Source organism: Dermacentor variabilis, chromosome 3 (genome assembly GCF_050947875.1).
Source record: "Dermacentor variabilis isolate Ectoservices chromosome 3, ASM5094787v1, whole genome shotgun sequence".
In the NCBI taxonomy this organism is placed as follows: domain Eukaryota; kingdom Metazoa; phylum Arthropoda; class Arachnida; order Ixodida; family Ixodidae; genus Dermacentor; species Dermacentor variabilis.
The window spans coordinates 115,769,628-115,794,176 of record NC_134570.1 but is presented as its reverse complement, the minus strand read 5'-3'; the positions used below and the strand labels follow the sequence as shown (position 1 = coordinate 115,794,176).

Sequence of the window (24,549 nt, the reverse complement as noted above, 5' to 3'; positions counted from 1 at the left end):
CGTGGCAAATGAGTATTAATTACCAAAAAACTGTAAAAATGACTCACTAATAAAAAGCAGCCGTTAAATTTCAGTTATAGTTGCAATGGGCACTACCTAAATTCTGTGAATACCTTCAAATATTTTGGAGTTACCTTCACCCGAGACTTAAAATGGCACCTTCATATTGAAATAACTTGCGCTAGGGCACTTAGGAAACTGGGATATTTAAAGCGAACCCTGAAATCCTCAACTAAGGACTGCAAACTAACAGCTTATAAATCCCTCGTCAGACCATTACTAGAGTACGCCTCAGTGGTATGGGCACCATACACTGCGCTGCACCTTAGTAAGCTTGAAACCATAAAAAAGAAAGCAATACGGTTCATTTTTCGCCGATATAACCGCAGCTTTTCTCCCTCATCTCACGCATGCGCATTATCAATAGAACCATTGGCTCATGGACGCACACTTGAACGTATCACTTTGCTACTTAAGATTGTACACGGCCAAAGTTGCATTGATGCCCCGATTTCCTTCAGTCATCCACTGGGCGTGCCACGCGCCATTCACACCACTACTTAATATGGTTCCTTCCCAGTCTTTTGTAAATTGTTTTAAGTATTCGTTTTTCCCAAGCACTGTTGAAATTTGGAACAACCTAGCTGGTTCCTTGCGGGAAAAACCTAACGAAGAGGTTTTGAAAGAAATGTCTAACCACATGTTGTAATTCGGTTTCAAATTCATTATAGGTTGTATTGATCTACTGTCTGGTGTATCCACTCCTACTATGCCTCATGTTTGAGACAGCAGTACCTGTAAATAATAAATAAATAAGTAAAAAATAAGATGTGCGTGTTCCAGCTTAAGTTGCCTGTTAGTGTCACACCAAGATACTTATATTTGTTTACTTCTGTAATAAGTCCCGAGCCCAGAGAAAAAGATCATTTAAATGGATTGAGTTTTCTAGCAACGCGTAGTAGAACTGTTTTTTCTAAGTTTAGTTTCATACCCCATCTATTGCCCCACGTGCGGATTTTGTTAAGGGTTGTGTTGAGCGCAACCTGATCATCAGCTGACTGGATCTCATAGAAGATGAAGCACTCATCCGCATACATGTGAATCTGCACAGGTTGGTTAATCACATCGACAATGTGGTTACAGTATACCAGAAATTGCAGAGGCGCAAGCACACTACCCTGACGGGCGCCGGATGTGACAGGAAGGGCACCAGATTCTTAAGCGTTTATGGATACACATTGGTTACGCTGGCTTAAATACTTTGAAACCCTGACAATAAGATAATCGGGCAGTTTTATAATCTGAAGTTTCTCGAATAATTTGTCATGTGGCAAAAGATCGAAAGCCTTGCTGAAATCCATGAAGAATAGGTCTACCTGGCCAGCCCTGTCAGTGAATGACACAGGAAAGTGAAATAAGGCGTCTAATTGTGTAACTTTCCTAAACTATGCTGGTGCTGCGACAAGACGTTATTTTCCTGAACAAATTTTGAAATTATGTGGCCTACAATGTGCTCTAGGAACTTAGAACAAGAACGCAACAAAGATATGAGGTGGAAGTTGGAGAAAGGAAGCGTGTCACCTTTCTTCAGGACAGGAACGACACATGCCATCTTCCAATAGTCAGATATAGATGCAGTTTTAATAGAAGCTTGAAACATAACGACAAGGAACTTGCCCAGGGCTTCAGCGAAACGCCGAAGGAATGCGCCTGGAATGCCGTCAGGTCGCGGTGAAGATTTAACTTTTAGTCTAAGCAGCAGGTTAAGTACGCCTTCATGTGTAATCAAATCGGTCGCATTGGAGATATCAGCGGAAATGCTTGAAATAACTGCCCAGAAGGTGTGGAAAAAACACTGTGAAAGCAGTGTTTAAAATGCGGCGCAATAGTCTTTGATAATTTATTACGGCACCGTTATGAGATATTTGTTGGACATGCGTTTTACTTCCCTTCATAAAGTACCAGAAGCCCTGAGGATCCTCAAAAATGTAGCTCGGGAGGGTCGTGTTAAAATTGGAAGATTTGTCGCGGTTAATGACATAGGAAAGTGATGCGCGAACTTCACTGAAAGCATGAGTTGCTGTTCTTTTCCTTCATAGGCGTTTAGTCTACCGTTTTAAATTTATTATATGCCTCTTCATCCATGGTGCATATCTGGCCGCTCTCTTTGTCTTATCAGGTACAAGATTACGTAAGCAAAAGTAGCACACATTCCTAAACTTGTTCCAAAGAACAGCAGCATCATAATCAGAGAAGTCGGCTGACTGGGGAATCCAAGTAGTCTAAACTGGAAACATCACCGCCACGCTAAAAATCCTTCACTTTTTTAACAACTGGAGTATTAGAGTTACATTTGGGAGCGAGTGCAAAGCAAACAGACACAACTTTATGATAGGATAGGTCGGAATATACAGAAACTTCACAGTCGTCGAGGCAGCGGTCAAGAAAATCCAAATCAAGAATAGAACAAGAGTTGCCTAAACTTGTAGGTAGACTGAAAATCTGAGCGAGGTTATTATGAAGCGTGATATCAAACATGGTATTGGCATCGTTGACAGAATCGGCACCTGATAGCAAGCGGTTCCAGTCAAGGCTTGAAAGCTTGAAATCCCCAACAACAATCAACTTATATTTGTTGTAATGTATCTTATAATCGCTTAGCTTAGCCAGCAGATCCGGCGTCGACTCTGGTGGTCTGCATACCGCGTACAACAGGAACACATGTCCAAATAGGTTAACCTTTCAGCATAAACATTCAACATCATTTAGGCCTGGAAGAAGAATGGCTTCTATGTCCGATTTGATGACGACAGCGAGTCCTCCACTGCTGGTTGGCCTATCTTTACGAAACATTTTGAATGCTGGAGGAATAAGATCGTCGATGCTAATTGAACTGTGGAGCCAAGTTTCAGTAATGACGATGAAGTGTGGGTAATAAGCAAGGAGAGCTGCTTCAAGTAGGGTGATCTTGTTGACAATACTCCGAGCATTTATGTTAAAAACCTGACTTGCTTGTCCTGAACAGGTCATGGGAGAGGCGCTTGGGGGGGATCTTGAAATTATCCGGCGTTCATGTTTTGTCTATTCACAGACAAGCACGTCACTCGCGATGTGCAACTTGTCGTGAACAAGAAACACTTTCTTGCCTTCCAACTTCTGGTATTTTGTACTTAGCCAAAGAAAAATACAGATACCTGTTATAACACAGCCTTCTTTGACTTGATGCCGAATTGGACTTCTTGCGCAACCGCATTTCATGTGCATGTGCCTGTTCCTTTTTTGCTTGGTAAGCGCATGCGTGACAGGAGGATATATATGTACGGTTCTATCCTTCGAATAAACAGTTGTGAGTAGACCTCGTCTTTGTGCACCTTTCTTGCATCTGTGGTTCTTATCGCGCTGTTACTACATATAGTTCAGCAGCGCAGCCCATAGGTATCGCGGCGGGTGTGCTCTGAAGGTAAGCTGTCATAGCTCGGCTGGCTTTACCGTAAGATGAAACTGCAGCATTCTGTGGTCTCAGTGCCACCTGAGCCCTTGAACACATAGGATGAAGATCGCTCAACGAGCCAACGCATACTACAACTAAAGTTCAAGGGGCACTTAGTTATTGCTACGTCGATGAATGCGTGAGCATTGCCACAACCGTTCGATTCTTAGACATTATGCCACAACGCAAGCTCGTGGGTTCGACTCCTACAAATAGTCTTGGATTCTAGTGCCTTAATTAACTTGACCCGAATTACCCATGTCTTATTCAACTTCGCCTTCATTAACACAAAAAGTCGTGGGTTTGACTCTCGCCAAAGGTCGAGCGCTTGATGGCATTTTCGACCATCGATGGTCACGCCAACTACTGCAACTAGGCCGAATTTTCCGCCTGTTGAGCTATATAATGCTTTCGTATTAATAATCGACCCTAACCTAAATCAGCTATTAAGGATGTAGTTAGAGGTCGCACGCCTTAACGTGCCACATATACAGCGCACGTAACCGACCGTCAATAAATCCAGGAGCTAATGCTGGACTACTTATGAGCAGTGCTTAGCTGGTCAGGTTAGCTCTACAGAGCTATGGCTAAAATATGAACCAAATGATGCACAAAATTTACTGAGAAAATAGTTTGATGGAGTGTACTTATATGGGATTGTACTTATATGGACTTTAGGATTTTACACTAAGTGAAAATTTGAAAAGAATAGCAACCGAGGTTACAGAAAAACTTACTGTAACTTCGGTGTGATTTATATAAGGCACAGGGATGCCATCAAGAAGGCCTAGCGTTTCAACACAGTGGGGAGGCTTTTCTCAAGTTACATCGCAGGTTAGATCGCAGCATGGTATTTGTCGGGCATCCTGGGCTGCTTCTGAAAACAAGCTGCGACTACGAGTCCATTAACTACAAGTGCTTAATGCGATGGTATTCCCGCCAGCGTTGCGAGAGAGTTTACTTACATCCTTGTGCAAGTGCCGCAAGCACAGCGTCCTGTTCACGTAGTGGTTGGCCAATTCAGATGACAGCCAATGCCTCTCCTTGGCGTTCTCGTCATACTGTGATCCCTTGACGTCGTAGCCATGCATCATCTCATGAGCAATAATCTGGCACAAATAGAGCAACAAAGAGAACATAAGCAATGGTGAGCAATTTTGAACACTGAACAATGGTTATGTCACCTACGTGCCCCTCGTTACAGCCATATAGAGAACAGCAGGTACGTGGCTTCCAGGCCGAATTTTGAGAAACACCAATGAGTCGGCGTATTTTGCGGCCGCACTTTTTCCTGGCCTGATGCCTCTTGACAGTGCTGGGAATGCAGTATCGAGGAAATAACTTATTTTGAACATTGTCCACTGCTCGAAATCTCGAAGAACTTAGAACACTGCCACCAAGACTCCGAAATGATCGCTTGTCCCGAAAGAGTTGAGCGCTTCACTGTTTAAAGTTTTGTTATCAGCCGCAAGGAGTCCATAATGTATGCACATATTCTGCGGCCGTTTGAAGCACAGTACCTCTGCTCTTTCTAGCGCAAGACCTTCTAATTGGGGATCACTATCATTCGGAGTGATAAAGCCGCACTTGCAGCTACTGATAAGAATAAAGGATGAAAAGCATTGTGATATCTATTTGCCCTTCCTCACTTCTTTTTTTTACAGCAAAGTTGTAAACGGCGAGATTCGAGCGGACTGATCTCCGTATAAGGTCAAAAGCACAGGCCGATCATGAAGATACTGTACTACTTCGCCGACCAGCGGCGGAAATTAAGCAGGCTTAAAGCCCTCCACCAACCTGCAAAAATAGGCTAAATTTCTTAGGTCCAAATGCAACCCGTATCCGATATTCAGCTGATATGAGTAAATAATGCAACTGGACCCACGTCGGCCCTGTGTACGTTCGCACCGCCCCCCCTTTTTTTTTGGCATTGTGAGCGCTTACGTATCTCCTCTCATTTCCTCCCAGTCCCCCGTTGTGGTGGCCCCGTCGAAACGTCACGCGTCTCTAGTTTCCTCTGGCTTCTCCGGGCGGCGGCCCCGTCATCAACGCGAATGTATATAAAAATCACGGTAAATGAGTCTGCAGCTACGTTAAAAATTCTGCGTGAGCTTTGTGTCGAATGCTAAAGAGCTTCGCTGGTGAACCAACTTCACATAGTTAAATGGCTCATTTTTGGTGTTGTGATTTCGCAAAATTTATTTCGCCTTTTGCGTATGGTATACTTAAGCACTTCTAAAGGCGCGCGGAAAGTTGAGAAACCGCGCCAGATCTTCGGCGTTTGCAAACGTGATGTATCACACTAGGCATTAGATAATTTACGCAACATCATCGGTTTTTTCTACGCAGGACTCATGCCATATCTGACATCCGGTCGTACCAACGCGCGTGCTCACCGTGCCAATGCTACCGTAGTTGAAGGCAGCGGGACCGTCAGGGAGAAAGGTGTTGGGAAGCAGAATCGGTGCCGGGATGACCATCGTATTAGTGTTGGCCCTGTAATGCGCGGTCACCTCGGTCGCCTAATGCAAGAGCACCGTTGTGTCAGTCCAGGCTTGGTGAATGGCGGCGGCTGTGGCCTCACGCCAAGCTTTGAAGAACCGGTCAGTGGGCAAGTCCGGAAAGTTCGCTGAGTAAAGACGTGGATCACCCGTGAGAAAGACGAGGAAGACGTATAAATCGTTCTTTTTGCTGCGTTACCGTAATCTTTCAAAATTTACTCTCGCATGTAACACAATTCGACTCCATGACGAGTTACATGAAGGGGCGGAGATTATTTGCACAATCGATATTTGTTTTTCGCTAAAAACAAAAATTTCACTTACAAATAAAGTATTTCTTTATGGCACCTGTCGTAATTTAAAAACGACATCGGGTGAACTTGTAGGATATACCTATTTGGAATAAATAATAAAAATGACACCATTTTCGAGATTTATGCTCATAAATATGCATCGAATATCTTCCTTCTTCCTTACAACTTCCCCCCTCGCTGAAGACGGAGCCGCATAGGAGGCCTAAGGCGTCGTGAGGACGAAGGACTCGTGATACGGCTTGAGCCGATCTACGTGCACAGTTTCGCGGCCTCGGCGACGCAGGTCCGTTGGGGGCGTCAGAGGTTGGATGACGTAGTTCACCAGAGAAGTTTGCTGTAGAACCCGGTAGGGCCCATGGTATCGGTATACAAACTTGGAGTAGACACCTGGTGTCGAAGTAGGAGGCTCCCACAAACAAACGAGAGCGTCAGGCGATAACTGGTGGTGGGGGCGCACGTCGTCATGACGAAATTTCTGTAGGGCTTGTTCTTGCGTTGTAAGGGAGCGAGCTAGTTGCCGACAATCTTCTGCATACCGGGCGGCTTCGGAAAGAGGTGTACGCTCTGATAAGTCGGGACGGTAAGGGAGAATAGTGTCAATAGGAAATGATGGTTTGCGGCCATATAGAAGAAAGAAGGGAGAAAATCCCGTCGTTGACTGGGGTGCCGTATTGTCGGCGTACATGACATAGGGAAGGATGAGGTCCCAGTTGGTGTGGTTGGAGGCGACATACATCGAAAGCATGTCGCCAAGAGTTCGGTTAAAGCGTTCTGTCAATCAGTTTGTTTGCGGGTGATATGCGATGGTACAGCGATGAATAATGCGGCATTCAGCGAGAATTTCTTGAATGACATCGGCGAGAAAGACGCGGCCACCGTCGCTCAGGAGTTCGCGGGGAGCGCCGTGACGTAGAACCAAGCGTTGAAGGAGGAAGGAGGCAGCGTCACGAGCCGTCGCGGCTGGCAGAGCGGCCGTTTCTGCATACCTCGTGAGATGGTCTACAGCTACAATGACCCAGCGATTGCCAGCAGCTGTGTATGGCAGGGGCCCGTATTGGTCTATCCCAACCCGGTCAAAGGGTCGCGAACGGCGCGGCAAAGGTTGCATTGGTCCAGAGCGGCGGCAAGGATCAGGTTTCCGGCATTGACATTCTGTGCAAGAACGAATGTACTTTTGCACAAATGTGTACATACCACGCCAATAAAACCTATGACGTAGTCTGGTGTAGGTCTTGAAGAGACCAGCGTGTGTGCACTGAGGGTCGGCGTGGAAAGGGGCGCATACATCAGTGCGGAGCTGCCGAGGTATTACAAGCAGCCATTCGCGGTCGTCGGAACTGTAGTTACAGCGATAGACAATTCCGTCGCGGATGGCGAAGTGCGAAGCTTGTCGGCGTAACGCTCGGGATGACGAAGTAGTTCTGCGGACACCCGCAAGGTGGAGAGAAGTAATTGATAAAGGGAAAATCAGACAGCCACCCGTTCGTAGCAATTGCTACAAAGGTAATTGTAGGAACTCCCCTGACGTTGTAGGAACTCCCCCAATTGTAGGAACTCCCGTGACGTTGCCTCCTTCCTTTGTAGCAATTGCTACGAACGGACGGATGTCTGATTTTCCTTTTATCAACGCTCGGGATGGCGGGCGTGTAGGTGAATTAGAGAGGTAATCTATCAAAGATGAAATCCAGAAGTCCTTGCGCTGCTCCAAAGCCATATCGACAGAAGCGAATGAGAGAAGTGGGTCGTCTAGGACGGACACACTGACAATGTCGGCGTGGACAGGCGAGCGCGAAAGAGCATTGGCATCGGCGTGCTTCTTGCCTGAGCGGTAGACAACCCGTATATCGTACTCTTGGAGCCTCAGTGCCCACCGGGCTAGGCGGCCGCAGGGATCCTTGAGAGATGACAACCAGCAAAGTACGTGGTGATCGGTAACGACATCGAAGGCCGGCCGTACAGATATGGGCGAAATTTTGTGATGGCCCAGATGATCGCTAGACATTCTTTTTCCGCGACGGAATAGTTCGCTTCAGCTTTCGTCAGAGTGCGGCTCGCGTAAGCAACAACATATTCTTGACAGCCGGGCTTTCGCTGGGCGGGCGCAGCGCCAAGACCAACACCGCTAGCATCCGTATGGATTTCCGTGGGAGCAGTTGGATCGAAATGGCGCAGTATCGGTGGTGTTGTGAGCAGCCGACGTAGCGTCGCGAAGGCATCATCGCAAATCGGGGACCACGCGGAAATATCGGGGTCTCCCCGAAGAAGCTCTGTCAGAAGTGCCACAATCGAAGCGAAATTTCGAATAAAGCGGCGGAAGCACGAGCAGAGGCCAATGAAACTGCGCACGGAGCTTAGCGGCATCAGGGAGAACGCCGTCCTTCGACACGACATGTAGGAGAATTGTCAACTTGCGTACCCCAAAGTGACATTTTTTGAGGTTTAGTTGGAGGCAAGCGTCACTGAGACAGCGTAAAACCTGCTCCAAGCGATGAAGGTGAGTAGGAAAATCTGGTGCGAACACTACTACATCATCCAAATAACACAAGCACGTGTTCCATTTGAGGCCTCGAAGAATAGTGCCCATCATCCGCTCAAAAGTCGCGGGCGCGTCGCAAAGTCCGAATGACATCACACGAAATTCGTATATGCCACCAGGTGTGTTGAAAGCAGTTCTAGGCTTATCTTCTGCAGCCATAGGCACCTGCCAATAACCAGAGCGTAGATCGAGGGAGGCAAAGAACTCTGCACCTTGTAATCTGTCGAGGGCATCGTCGATCCGCGGCAATGGATAAACATCCTTGCGGGTTATATTGTAGGCGACGGTCATCCACGCAAAGGCGGATCGAGCCATCCTTCTTTTTAACTAAACGAACTGGCGATGCCCATGGACTGTCGTACGGTTCAATGTCACGACGATTTATCATGTCACCTACTTACTCATCAATGACGCGTCGTTCTGTCGACGAGACGCGGTAGTGTCGCTGCCGTAGCGGCGAGTGAGAACCGGTGTCACTACGGTGACATACAGTGGTCGTTCGGCCCAGCGAAGTGCTGTGGCTGTCAAAAGCAGGGCGAAATTTCTCGAGGAGACGGAGAGCGTTATGGCGTTGCGTGGGGCTGAAGGCGTTGTCGATGACGTGGCTGAAAACGTCTTCAGGCGATGTGGCAGGTACGGGACTACAGTAGAGGCTGTTGAACTCTGATGATCCAACAGTAGGTTCCGACGTAGTAATGCTGTCGTAAGGCTACACAGTGCCGAGAGATTCACCGCGAAGCAACGCGATCGGGAATGGGAAGTGGTTGTGTATAGGAAGGTGAGTCGCACCAGCTTGAAGGCTAAGCAGGTGAAGGCTAAGGAGTGGTGAGAGGTGGCGGTGAACAAAAGCAGTGGAAGGGGTGAAGAGTACGGTAGAGTCGGGGGCAACGAAACAGGATACAGGTGCCAGAACGGACGCGTGCGGAGGGATATGTATGTCGTCAGTGAGGGACAACTTGGTGCAGGAAAGCGAAACGTCATCAGATATGACATTGCCAAGCGAAGAGAAGGCGACTTCTGCACGGGAGCAATCAATGACAGCTTGGTGACGGGAGAGAATGTCCCAACCTAAAATAATATCGTGGGAACAGTGGGGAAAACGACGAACTCGACTGTTTAGAGCACTCCTTGAATTTCAAGTCTGGCAGTGCACGCAGCCACCGGCTGGACGTGCTGTGCTGTAGCCGTGCGGAGTAAAGGACCGAAAGGAAGGCATCGTGACTTTTCATATTGAGCGGCATAGTTTTTCGGCAATGACAGATATGGCGGCATCTGTGTCAATGAGGGCAAGCACAGATACACATTCAACAGCGAGATCAATAACGTTGGGCGGTGAAAGAAGAGGGCTTCAGCGTTGTGACGATGACGCAGTTCTTGCCTCGGGAACTGCGCCACTTGGTTTTCCGTGTCAGCGGTAGAGGGACGTCGACGCATCGGGGAGAGCGAGCGACGACGAGGAGAAGGAGAACGGCGGTCGGAAACTGGCTTGGGCTTGGGCGGGGAAGGGGTAAATGGCGGTCTGGAGCGTAAGACAACAGATGGTCGCACGCGGCTGTGCGTGGGTCGTCACCTGGATGAAGTGGACGGCGGCGGCACAGGCGTGCAACGTGTCCGGGAATACCGCACGAATAGCAGATGGGCCGATTGTCCGGTGTGCGCCAGGGATTAAGTACTCGATGGGCTGGAGGTCGTGGCGGCGGGAGGGTAAAAATAGGGCTAGGCATCGGAGGTGGAGCCCGGAAGTTCGGCGGTCGTGGTCGTGTGGCGGCGTCGACGTAAGTCAATGGGCCGCTGAGTTGAGGCGCCCGTTCCAGAGGAAGGACCTCGGACACTTGTTATTTCTATAACATGTCGTAGGGTCGGACTAAGGGACGAACTTCACTCCGGCGGGTTGGAGATGAGGGAGAGCTGGCGAGCTACTTCTTCCCGGACGAAAGCCTTGATCTTCGAGAGGAGGGTGGAATCTTGAATAGGGGAGGTCAAGCCGGAGAACGATTCCTGATGGGGAACAGGACGGCGAGTGAGGATGCGTTGACGGCGGAGCTCTTCATAGCTTTGGCACAGTTCAATAACTTGTGCAACGGTAGAGGAGCTCTTTGAAATGAGCATCTGAAATGCGTCCTCGTCGATACCCTTCATTATATGCTTGATTTTATTGCTCTTAGTCATGGATGCATCGACGCGTTTACAGAGATCGATGACATCTTCGATGTAGCCGGTAAAGGTCTCACCAGGCTGCTGGGAGCGCGACTGCAGGCGCTGTTCGGCACGAAGCTTTTGAACAGCAGGGCGGCCGAAGACCTCGCTGAACTTTGTCGTGAACACCGTCCAGCTTGGGACTTCGCTTTCGTGGTTCCGAAACCACAAGTGGGCAATTCCGGTGAGGTAAAAAGGGACGGTGGTCAGTCAGGTGAGGTAAAAAGGGACGCGGACAAGAAGACGCAACAGCGTAGGCTTAGCTAGTCACACCAGGAACACCGCGGCGTCTAGCCTGAGCCCCACTTCAGTAGCATAGGCGATCCGGCGGCGGAGCTCTGCACGGCGCACTTCTTGTCACAGTAAGAAACAGTAAGAAAGCAATAGAAAAAAAAACATGTGCCTGTATTTGTCGATTTATTCGCTATCACAATAAAAGGTCGATACTTCAACCAGGGAGAGAATTCAAATTTCAGATCATCTTAATACTCGAGTTCTCACGATGTATTGTATAAAAGTGCATATTAAGACACTGTCGGTCAAACCGACTGTCCGACATGCGTTTGACCGACAGTGTCTTAATAGGTCCCGGGAGAAAGCAAAAAGAAAGGAACGCCAGGACGCTAGTGAGGCGGTTATAGGTACGATGAACAATCTCACTTTGATTCAAATTCTGAGAATTGAGCCATGGCAAGCGCGCCAGTAACATTAGGAAATTGGCATCATCAAATGTCGAACAACGTGACCAAGTGGCGCAGAAAGGTTCGCACCTATATGGCTTCTATTTCAATCAGTTGGGCGTATGACATGAGTTACAAGCGGTAACAGACAACGACACCCAGGAGAACACGTGGGAAATTACTAGTACTTACTAAATGAATTTAAAAAATGATAAATTAATGGAAATGAAACCGGATAAAAACTCGTAGGCCTAATGCGAAGACGTGGGATAGTTCCCCCCTGCGGCAACTTGTTCTTTCATTCCCGTTCGTTTTCTATAATTTATCATTTCTTTAATTGAATTTGTTAAGTACCAGTAAATTCGCCTGCGTTGTCCTCGGTGTCTGTGCTTGTTGGCTTCTCATTCATGACTAATAAAAACCGGGCCCCTCGGTTAAAGCCCTTTCTTCTCGTTCATTACATAACGAGGGTCTAGAATCCGGCAACATTGATGCCTTCAGGTAGAACGTGTAGGTATATTGAGCAGTTGCTTTCCCCAAACAAGTTCACGTACTGGTGACGCCTGCGGCAGAAAGGATGTTCCACATCTGCCGCCAAGGTTTGTGAGTGGTGGCGCTGGCTAACACTCAGACGGTTAGTTATAGTACTAACAGATAAATACCCCAGAAAGTGGATGGGAGAACGGCGACGCGGTAGATCGATTGGTAGAGCATCGCACGCGTAATGCGAAGGCGTGGGATCGTTCCCAACCTGCGGCAAGTTGTTTTTTCATCCAGCTTCATTTGCTATAATTCATCACTTATTTAATTCAATTAGTAAGTACCACTATTTTCGCCTTTGTTGTCCTTTGTGTCTTTGTTGGCTTCTTATACTAAAATTAATAATGTCGGGTCCCTCGGTTAACCCCCTTTCTTCACCAGAGACAGGCGACACACTTACCGTAATACTTCTCTGGTTTCGCGTACAGATTCGGTCATCCAGCTTGACGATTGGAACGCCACTTGATAGGCCTTGCCAATATTGGAAGCCATTTCATTGGCTGCCATGAATGTCTCCTTGCTGATCACTGGTTGTTGGGCACAATAAAAGAAGAAAGAAAAAACCACGATTACATTGGCTAATTCGGAGCCTCTGGCCCAATCATTGCCACAGCAGGTAGAAGTTAAGGCCCGCTAAAGCTACGAAAATCTCGTTCCATGTCTATTATCTTTGGCACTTTGTCCAATTGACAGTATTTTGTGCAAGCCTTCGCAAACATTCCGCAATGCTTGGTATACCTACACGTTATGCCAAACAACTCTCTACAACATACTATGTTAGCGAAATTTTTCTCGCTTAAGGCCGTCGCCTACCTTTCACCATATTGTTATTTGAACGAGGGATTAAATACTGAAGGTTGTTTACAATTTCGATTCACAAGATAACTGCCGCGTCGGCTGGTTCAAGCGACAGCCCGAGACTCAAGAGCAGTTTGGATTGTCCGTGGCGGTGCTTGCGCGCATTGTCCAAAAGAAACAAGGAACATGGATGTATAATTATTACGGGTGGCAGAAGCATGGTCCCTGCGTGTCTAAATATCGGTGTTAATAGGAAAGAAATAGAGTTTCAAGCGTGCGACATCCACAACGAGCAGTGGAACGTGGGGCACAAGACGCATTGGCATCGATTGCGCAAATATCACATTTCACTGTAGTCGTGGCACGCAACTCTTGGTATGGGCATGTGTACCAAAACAGTTTTTCTGACGGCCAAACGTGACGGTTCGAGGAGGAAAAGACCACCAGAGATCCAGGTGAAAAGTCCACGTCTTTATGTCGGCGATCGTACAAATGCCGTCAGTTTCCTTAGGAGGTCAGGAGGCGAGCGCGCGCAATTTCGTCTGCTTGGGCTGCCCTTGTGATGGCGTCCAGTGCGTATTCTCTGGCCTCTGCGGCGCTGGAGGGAAGGGATGTGTCCAGTGGCAGTGCTGGTTGTCAGCCGAAGAACAGAATAAACGGCGAATAACCGGCAGTGTCATGACACGAGGAATCATACAAAAATGTTACAAAAGGTAGAGTAAGGTCACAATCAGTATGGCAGGACGGGACAAACTGTGCCAACATGCCCGTTAGGGTTCAATTCAGACAAGTCGTATTGAGTGCGTGCTCGGTTGAGCGCGAATGCAGCATGTCGGCGATGACTTATGAAATGAATGTCTGGCCATGGTCAGTGACCAGTTGGTGTGGAGCTCGATGATGTGAAATGACGTCGTGTAAAAGAAAAAAAAAGATTGTCGACATCTGTTTCGCAGCTTGCTTAGCGCAGTGTGGTGATTGTGTAGCGCGTGGTGTACTCTTTCGCCACAGCGCCCCACTTGTTGCCAAACCTTGATAAAGAGATAGGGCCAAGTAGGTATAGGATAACGTGAAAGAACGGCTCCACCGCGACGTCCAGCGGTTCAAGGCATCCGGCAGGGAGCATGGGCAGTGTTTTTTAGCACTGGCCTTTCTCACACGCCACAACGTATTTTCGCATGGAGTGGGCAAGGCCTCACCAGAAGAAGCGCCGGCGAATCCTGTAGTAAGTTCAGGAGAGGCCGAGGTGACCGGCGGTTGGTAAGTTGTGAAGTTCATGAAGAACAGCTAACCGGAAGTGCTAAAGAATGCAAAAAAGGTAGGACAGGGCCATCAGACCGAACGTTGTTGTGGTATAATACACCATCCCGGACGACAAAGAAGTGAAGGGAGAAATCGCAAGGAGAAGGTTCTTAGCGATCAATGATGGCGCGCAGGGAGCCATCAAGGCGTTGCCCGTCGGCAATGCGGAGAAGTTGCGAAACAAAGAAAACGCAAGCGTCGGCATCTCGGTCAGGGACAGCGGCTGGTTCATCCACTGGATAACCTGACACAGTCTGCGTATTGATGTATGATGAGGCAAACCAAATGCTTTTGTACGCGAGAGGTCAGCGAACAAGAAATTTTCACAAAGTAAAATATGACCAACAGAATTACACAGTGAGCGGGACAACCTTTGGCTATAATAAAACAGTAATTAAGGGCTAGTAGCACAACAATAAGAGGAAACTCAAGAAAAAATAACACGTTAGGTTATGTAGACTTTCAAAAATACGTTGCTAGAAGTTGCCGGAATTTTTTACGGTCACTCTCATAAGCGATGGCGTTAGGAAGGTTGTTCCAAAGGTGAATGACTCTTGGATGAGCGGAGTAGCTAAATGAATTACGGCCAAACAATGAACTCTTCCTTACCTCAGTAAGGAAGCCTTCATTGCGGTGAGGCTACCTTATGTCACTCTGAAAGCTTCCTTACTGAGGGGCCCTCGGTGAAGGCTTCCTTGGTGCTTCCTCAGCATAACGAAGCTCCAAAGCTACCTTCATGCGTCCTTACGCCGCTCCTGGCCCTGAACGAGCGCTTCACCTCACTGCTTAACCACCTGACGTTTGCTTGTGCATAAGCGCTGTCGCCCACCTGCGGAGAAGCGCGAGCACGGTACGGTCTTGCCAGGCATGTTCGTTTCAGTCACGCGTGCGGCATGAAAGCGTTGCTAGGCGCTGCACGACGCCGGCGTACCAGCGTTGATGGAGCACGTCAAGTCTTGCAATGTAATGCGCTACATTTTTAATGTTTAGTTAACAAAACTAGAAGAAAGCGTCCGCGCTTCTCTATATTAGCTCTTCAATTTAAAGATCGTGCGACGATACAACATTCTTTTATTGAATAATGGTGTATATTTATTGAATAATGGTGGTAAAGCTTTTAAGAGATAATCTCGAATCCAGGCATGCGGCAACCGCTCCTTACGTGAGGACGGGTGAAGGGAGCTTTCAGAGTGCGCTTGCTTCCTCCATCGGTCCTTCGCTGTAAGGAGGCCTCACATAAGGTTATATAGGAAGCGCTCGAAGGAAAGGAACGTTTCATTGTTTGAAACTTAGTCTATCCGTAGATACGCATGAAATTGAACTGATTGTCAAGCCGGTGTGACCTGTAATGAGGAGGTTCAGGAGGCAGGACTGATGGTGCTCTACTATGATAGGACTATATATATATATATATATATATATACATATATATATATATACATATATATATATATACATATATATATATATATATATATATATATATATATATATATATATATATATATATATATATATATATATATATATATACCGTGCCCTTCAGTGACCATTTCAGTCAGCAATTAGGCGAGGTACTTTGGCGCGAAAATTACATGCCCAGTATTCCAAAATAAAGGGAACCAATTAACTTACCCGAATGGAAAAAAACCGGCTGGTCATAGCGAACCCCATTACCGTGCTAGCATGACTGTAGCAGAAGTCTTCGGTCCTTTGGTTCTGCGTCAAGAGATTGCGATCCGTGTAGGATACCAGCTTGCAGAACAAGCTCCAGGCCATATAGCACCGCATTCCGCGCCAGACAAATTCCTTGGACTTGAAAGCTTTCACCAGCCAGGTCAAGACGAACCTCTGGTAGCTGATAATTTCGTTGCCTCGGTACATATTTTTCGTGTGCTTCGCAAATGATCCAGCCCGCATTTCTGCAAGGGAGCCGCGCCTCGTTATGTGCCACAGCCACGGAGACTACACAAAGTGGCGACATGACTTCTGTCAGGCTACTGTGTCATCACGAGAATGCTAACATACAAACAAAGGTTGACGTACAAACCAAAATTTTGCGGAATTTTCCTTTGAGGACACGCTTTTCCTATTCTTTAAGTTATATTTTTATATGTCGCAGTACAGAAAGCGTCAAAGCAAATTTGCGAACATAATTTCATATTAGAGTGACCTCTAGTGGTATTAAAACAACATGGGCAAGGCGGGTTTTTTATCAGCTGACGATCACCTTCGGCCTGTAAAGAAGATATGCGCCTTCTGTGAAAGATCGCAAGACGGTGGTTCCCGTTTTCACTGTATACGATAAGTTCCTACTCAATAAATATGAAATCTTTATTGGCTGTTTCATCAATTTATTCTTATTCGCAAGTTTTCAAAGCTGTTTACAAGGCATATATTAATAAAGGGAAAATGAGACATCCACCCAAACGTAGCTAAGTGCAACGAAGGAAACTTCGCTACTTTGCAATTGAAGAAAAATTCTTCCTGGTCCGGGGGTAGAAGAAGAAGAAGCGGCGCAGTGTGGACGCGCGTCGCAGGGGCTCCGTAGATTCCGACCCTCACGGACTACCTCGACCCACTGGGCCGCCAACTTTTGGGTTGGATCTGAGAGAGCTCCCAAACTGGATCACCCGGACACCGATTTCAAGACGGTAGGACCATGTTTTTGGCAAATTACCGGGCTTTGACGGGAAACGCTTGCCGCTAAGTCTACCGAGGTTTAGCACGACTACGGGCGTTTGCGGGCAGCCAGGCCCCCTCAGCGACAGCGATGCAGCCTAGACCCGACTCCCGCTCCACGACATATCCGAATTTTGAGCCATCGACGACTAGTCTAGCCCAGAATTTGCTAGAAGCACAAGAGATGAACGACGACCACCTCGGCGCCTCCGACTCCAAGAATTCGGCGGACGGGGAGATCGAGGCCTCTGCCATGCAGGAGCAGCAAGACACTTACAAAGAAGACGAATCAAATTGGGAATTGGCCATGACAAAACACCAAAAGAAGCGACAGAGGAAGAACGGACGGAACGCCGCCAGTGCCGGCAATTCCCCGGCCGCTCAAGGCGACCTCGGAGGAGAATCCCCAGCCCCTCCGCCGACAGCTGGCGCGCCAGCTTCCGGCGCGCTGAAAAAAGACGGTAAAGGAGCGCAGCGGCATCCTAGGCAGAGGCTACCCCCGCTCCCCAGAGACGAATTCAGGATTATTTTGCGACCGAAGGGACTCGTAGTCAAGTCGCTCCAGCAATTTCAAGTAGCCCGGGCCGTAGCCGCGGCATGCAGCAACAAGTTCGAGGTAACATACGTGATCACGAGGCTCCGCACAGGATCCAACATAATAATCGTGAGCACGCCGAACGAAGACGCTACCCACCTCGCGAGGCGCATCACTAGGCTCAAAATCGAGGGAGGCTCATGCGACGTGAACGCTTACGTGGCCAAACCGGAAAACACCCGGCGTGGCGTGATGCACGGAGTGGACCCCGGAGCGACACCGGAGGAACTGAAAGCCGACTTGTGGACGCGCACACAGGGTGTCACCATCCACAGCTTCCGAAGACTAGGCAAAACCAAGACGGCCGTCATCACCTTTGACGGACCCATCACACCGAAACATCTCATCTACTGCGGAGTCGACTACAAGTGCTACTCCTACCGGCCCACAAGACAAATCTTCTACGTTTGCTGCCAACAAGGCCACCGCTCCGACGTGTGCTCAACACCGGACTCCAAGGCTTGCAAACAGTGCGGGATGCAGATTCTGCCAAAGGATCACCAGTGTACCCCGAGATGCCTGATCTGCGGAGGCAACCACGCTACCGGATCGAGAGAGTGCCAAGACCGACTAAAGAAAGCCAGGGACCTGCGAGGCAAGGCCAACGGCGGCAACAACGGCGGCGGACGCGAGGGCAGACGTCAGAGCCAGGACGACTGCGGCAAGAAGCCGAGGTGGTTCAGCTCGGAGGGGGAGACTTCGCGGAGCCGTTAGAGATCCCGGACGTCGCGGAGCCTTTCTCGGAGCCGGTCACGGTCCGTCCCGCCCCTACCGCCCCTGGCCATCAAGGGAGGGAGCCAGCTGTAGCAGCAGAAGAAGACGAATAAGGAGCCTACCCGAAAGATCGGCGGCGTCAAGGTGAGCTGGGGAGCCGAAAACCCCTGGTTTGCTCCACACATGTGTGGGGTTGCTAACAAAAAGAACAACACAAACAGCAACCTCGAACAGCCTAGACAGGAGGACGCGGAGAAAATAGCGCTGAGACGCGAATTAGAGCTACCACGCGCTAGGCAGAAAGAACTAGAACGCCAAATAGCAGAGCTAACGAAGGCAGTGCTAGACCTCAGGTCGAACAGCCCTCCGCAGCCACAAACCGTACAAACCCAAGCCCCACTGCAAGCAGGCAACGAGGACTTCACCAAGTTTAAAGCAGAGATTCAGCGAATGATGCAGCAAATTATGCAGCAACAACAGTAACAAATGCAACAAGTGCCGTTACAAGTCACAGACCTCCGGAGCAGCATCCGCAAGCAGACGTTTACCTAGAACATTAGAGAGAAGGCCTACCACAGCCCCGCGCTCGTATCCCTCGCCGACACATCCGCAAACAGCACCGAGGCTTAAACATGGCCAGTACAACTTTAAGCAAGTAATAAACCTTAGATATATGGCAATGGAACTGCAGAGGCTACCGTAAGAAGCAGGGCCTCCTCCAACAATACATTCACACGCCCGACATCATATTGCTTCAAGAGACGGGCACCACACCAACATTCGCAGGACACACGTGCTACGAGACTCAAGATAAAGGAAGAACGGCAATCCTAGTCAGCAAGGCACTCATCGCCATAAGCCACGACAGGATAGCCGACACCGAAGTAGAGCACATGATCGTAGAAATTATACCAAAGAAGAAAAGAAAGAGGGGCAGTATCTTTATTGTATATGCATACAGACCCCCGAAACAGAGAAAGACAAAATTCTACGAGCTTTTCCATGGCGCACGCAAACTAGCGAAAGACAGCACGCTAATCATCCTGGGAGACTTTAACGCCAGGGACAAAAGCTGGGAATACCAAACAGCAAACCCAGAAGGCAAAACGCTAGCGGAGGCAGCAGAGAACACCGACTGCAACCCCCTCACAGACCGCGACACTCCAACCAGAATCGGAAACAGCGTTAGTACCAACACCTGCCCCGACCTCACGTTCATACGAGGAGCAGAACAAGCAGTGTAGGAGAACTTGTTAGAGAACCTGGGTAATGACCACTACATACTCAAGACGCAAGTAACTTCGGACAGGCTAAAGCGTCAGCTGGGATCGGCAAAAATTACGGAAAGGAGCGATTTTGAGAGGAATGCGATGGGCATCTCGCCGAGAACGGGATCCCATCGATAGAAGAGTGGGGAAACATGCGCAATGAAAAACAGCGCAAGTACACCACAGAATTCCCGCGAACGACGCAGACGCCCGAGGTAGACGCCAGGCTGCTCAAGCTGCGGGAAGCTAGACGCGGGCTCACCAAGAGGTGGAAGAAACAAAAATACAAGAGGAAGCTAACGATAAAGATCGCATAAGTCACAGCGAAAGCAGAGGAGTACGCGGCGCAATTGGCAAAGCAAAATTGGAACCAATTCAGTGACTCCCTCAACGGAACTTTGAACGCAGCGAGGACGTGGCATATCCTCAAGGCTCTCATAGATCCGACTAAGACCAAGGCAGAAAACAACAAAACCATCTACCGGTTCATCCACCAGTTCGAGGGACCAGACTGGGGACTCCTGGAGAAGGTACGCGTTAAGTCCTTCGGGGACACAAACCCAGCAGCTTACGCAGAGCGCTACCGGGGAAGAGAAAACGTTAACCTGGACACACCCATCACGCGAGAAGAGGTCTACGCAGCGATTCGAAACACAAACAGAAACACGGCCGCGGGTGCAGACAAGATCAATAACGCACTCATCCGCAACCTCAGTGAAGAGTTAGTCGCAGAATTAACCGACCTCCTCAACAAACACTGGGAAGCTGAGACCATCCCCGAGGAGTGGAAGCATGCGGAAGTAGTGATTATTCCTAAACCGGGCAAGAAACTGCAAATTTTGAACCTCAGACTGATCTCGCTCACATCGTGCCTGGGAAAATTGTACCAAGGAGTGGTGACGCTGAGACTACAACGGTACATGGAGGACAACGAACTGTGTCCCCACAGCATGTTTGGCTTCAGAGCAAAATTATCGACCCAAGACGTACAGCTTCAAATCAAAGAAGAAGTACTCGGGAACGTCCCCATGAGTGGGGAGAATATAATAATGGCATTGGATATCAAAGGGGCTTTTGACAATGTAAGCTACGAGGCTATCCTCACGGACATGAACGACCTGAACTGCAGGAGGAGAATCTACGGCTACGTCGATGCCTTCCTTTCAAACAGAACGGCAACGATTGGCCTGGGAGAGCTCCGATCAGAGAATTTCCTTACTCCAAACAAAGGGACGCCTCAAGGGTCGGTCATTTCCCCAGCGCTTTTCAACATAGCCATGATTGGCTTAGCAAAACAGTTAAAAGAAATCGACGGCATACACCATGCCGTGTATGTCGACATCACCATCTGGGTTAACACAGGCTGATCCAGAGAGAAAGAAGAGAAGTTACAAGAGGCAGCCACCTGCGTAGAGGACTACACCAGAGCAAGAGGGCTAGCGTGCTCCACTGAGAAGTCCGAGCTTCTGAGAGTTTGGAGGGGAAAGCAAAACCGCACAGTCCCCACCAGCGACGACTTAAAGCTCAACGTCTACCTCGAGCGGAAGCCGATACCGGAAAAGACGCTCATCAGAATCCTGGGGATGTGGATACAGTCAAACCAACGCTGCACCCACACCCTCGCCCTACTCAAGGCATCCACCCTACAAGTGGCCCGTATGATCACGCGCATCTCACACAGACGCCACGGCATGCGAGAGGAGGACACACTCAAGCTGGTCAGAAGCCTGGTGGTCAGCCGAGTGGCATACAGCCTCCCATACTATAATCTCATCGAAAGTGAGGTACAACAGGTGGACGCGATTGTACGCAAAGCCTACAAAACCGCCCCCCCCACTCCACCTTCCCCACAACACCTCAACCGAAAAGCTTCTAGCCTTAGGACTACAAAACACCTTCGAGAAATTGAAAGAGGCGCAACTAGTCTCCCAACAGCGCAGACTACAGCAGACCCCATCTGGCAGGGAGCTCCTGAAGAAACGATGCTGCGCCGATCAACTTCAGGAGATACGGAGGACCGAAACAATTCCGGACGAGTATCACAACACACTAAATGTAGCACCATACTCCGGAACATGGATCCCAACCTACACAAAGCACGTGGAGAGGTGAGGGCTGAATACCTACAAAAGACACTAGCACCCGAAGAAACGACGGTATATATGGAGGCAACCACATACGCCAGAGAAGTGGGGCAGAGCAACAGCAACGCGGTAGCAACGGTGATTGATGCGAAACCACGCGACATCACCAGCGCATCGCTACAAGGCTGTACGATAGTCGAGGGTGAAGAAGCGGCCGTCGCTCTAGCGACAGCGGAGGGATATCGATCTAAACGGTCTCTAACAATCCTTACAGACTAACAAATGGCCTGCCGCAACTACCTACGCGGCAGTATAGGGCACGGAGCGCTCCGCATACTCCGCTCCGGAGACCACATAACACAACGACAACCAAAAGAAGAACCAATTACGCATATAATAGTATGAACGCCGGGACACACGCGAGTGGCAGGGAACCAAGAGGCTGACAGAATAGTTCGAGGGTACACTTATTACCGAGCATCCAACGTTGGCGACCTCGAGGAGACCGAATCTGTACCCCAAGACCATTCGGCGATACTAAATTACTACAAGGGCTGCGGAAAGCGGTATCCACCGCCGCACAACTCCCTTAGCAGAGAGGACTCTCTCGCGTGGAGGCAGTTACAAACGGGCTCGTACCGAACCTAAACGTAATCAGCAAAATGTATCCCACACAATAAAATAACAAATGCCCCTGGTGCCACGAAACACCAACGCTCTATCACATAACGTGGGCATGCCAGAAGAGTAACCGAATTTAAATACCTTGGTCTTCATTTCTCCCATGACGTGTCATGGTCGAAACACATTGACATCATATGTAACAAAGCTTTTTGACGTCTCGGTTACCTCCATCGTTCATTGCGTAAGGCTCCAAATGATACGAAACTGATGACGTATAAAACACTTATCCGCCCCATTCTCGGTTATGGCTGCATCATATGGAATCCTCATAAGAAATCCGATATTAAAAAGTTAGAATCAGTCTAAAAAGAAATCAGTGCCCTTCATTTTTCGCAACTATAGCCGAGATTCTTCCCCTTCTTCCCAATATACAGCTACAGGTCTTACAGTTGTTTCATCTCGCCGCAGCTTAGAATGCATGAAATTTTTACACACGCTGATTCATTCTGAGCGCCTTGGCACACTAAATAATTATTTGAACTTTAGTCCACCTTCTATCACTAGGAGTTCTCATAATCTCAATCTTATCCCTTTCTTTTGCCGAACGGAGATGTTCAAGCACAGCTTCTTTCCATTGGCCATTGAACTCTGGAATTCATTGCCTGGAAGCATCCGCTCTTTACCTACGCAAGAATTTTTGAAAACAATTTCCTATACTTGACATTCATATTTTTTGTGCCTGTATCTCGTTTTCTTGCTTTGCTTGTTTTTTTCACTGCCCACTCCTGCAATAGCCTCACTGAGGCTGCAGTATGTATAAATAAATAAATAAATAAGTAAATAGACGCGGTACCCGTTATACCAAATCCGAGTGCGGAGCAATGGGAGGGAGTGCTCTCCAACGATCGCCGGGTCGACCAAGAAGGTCTGATTCGGTGTGCACAACTGGCCGCAGCATCCAGCGGAGCCCTGGACTAAGGGCAATCAACCCTTGTGGAAGAAGATGGACGAAGCCATCTGAAGATCCCAGAAGACCAGTGATTCTAGAGCTAATAAAGTTTTTCAGTCACACTCCTGGTCCGGGACTCGAACCCGGGACCACCGCCTTTCCCAACCAGCTGCTCTACCATCTGAGCTGGCCAAATTTGAAGCTAACCAACTGCGAAGCGTTCCTTTCGCGGAATCCGTATGGGTTTCCTTTGTAGCACTTAGCTACGTATGGATGGATGTCTCATTTTCACTTTATTAATTACCTCTCTCCACCTTGCGGGTTTTCACAGAGCTGTGACGTCAAGCAATTTACCGTCAAATAATCATTGGGGTTAGTCGACTTCCTTCATTCAAGGCTTGAAAGCGGCCTGTCTACGGTACAATATGCCTGAAAGTAGCAAGACACGCGAAACCCATCGTGCCGTTGAGCACTAGCGGCACTAACGTGCGCGTTATGAATTGTACTTAAACACACTTCGCTCAGCTGTGTTTAAGCGACGACGTAAATTGCAAGAATTTGACACGAGCAAAAGGTGCTGGTGGAGACCCAAATTGCAGAAAACAAGCCAAACCTTTATTGCGAATTACAGGCTGTATCTCAGCTGCATGGTGATGTAAAAAAATTGAAAGCGACCGAATCTTCACGACCAAATTTTTGTATAGCATTATTTTTCCAGGAGAAAAACATTAACATTTCTAGCGACCTCTAGTTCATTGATGACGTTGTCACGATATGTGCCACTAAGGCTTTTCGCGACTCTCGAGAATACGTGACAAGATATTCCGCCATGCTAATATCCCAACACGTCGCCGTTGTCCTACTTATCTAATCAGTTGTCTTCCAGAACTACGATCGCTCGAAAGCTAATGGCGCGTTCACAGTGAAACATTCAGCGTCTGGAGCGGCGCGGAACCCAGTTCGCTGGCGGAAAAATCCGCCGGAATAGCCCCTTCCGCGCCGATCGGTCCCGGACCTATTCCCATGGGTCCCGGACCAATGGAAGCGCGAGACAGGAACATGAAAGATGGCGGCCAAGTCAGACTCACTCGTCAAGTCGCAGTCCTCAAAGTCAGTCGCGACATCGAAAATGGTCATCGAATTGTTGCGGAACCACCCCGTCCTTCTCCACAATCGCCATCATGCCTCACGACAAGCACCACAAGGGGTAGCAGTTTGGTTGCCAGACCAAGCTTTTCGTGCTCTTACAGAGCAGGACGAACCACCCGCCGCCGCTGGT

The 24,549-nt window shown here is 48.6% G+C and overlaps 1 protein-coding gene across 1 annotated transcript in view; it reads right to left on the bottom strand.

Annotated features, from left to right (window-relative positions):
• The window catches only part of LOC142574698 (endothelin-converting enzyme-like 1), a 50,902-nt gene extending 44,932 nt beyond the window's left edge, over positions 1-5,970 (bottom strand). Inside the window, exons 1-2 of the mRNA XM_075683727.1 lie at positions 5,887-5,970; positions 4,456-4,599 (exon numbers count right to left, since the gene is read on the bottom strand). Of these exons, the coding sequence (XP_075539842.1) occupies positions 4,456-4,599; positions 5,887-5,970 (228 nt within the window). The remainder of the gene's footprint in view (positions 1-4,455; positions 4,600-5,886) is intronic.
• Between the last annotated feature and the right edge of the window lie 18,579 nt (positions 5,971-24,549).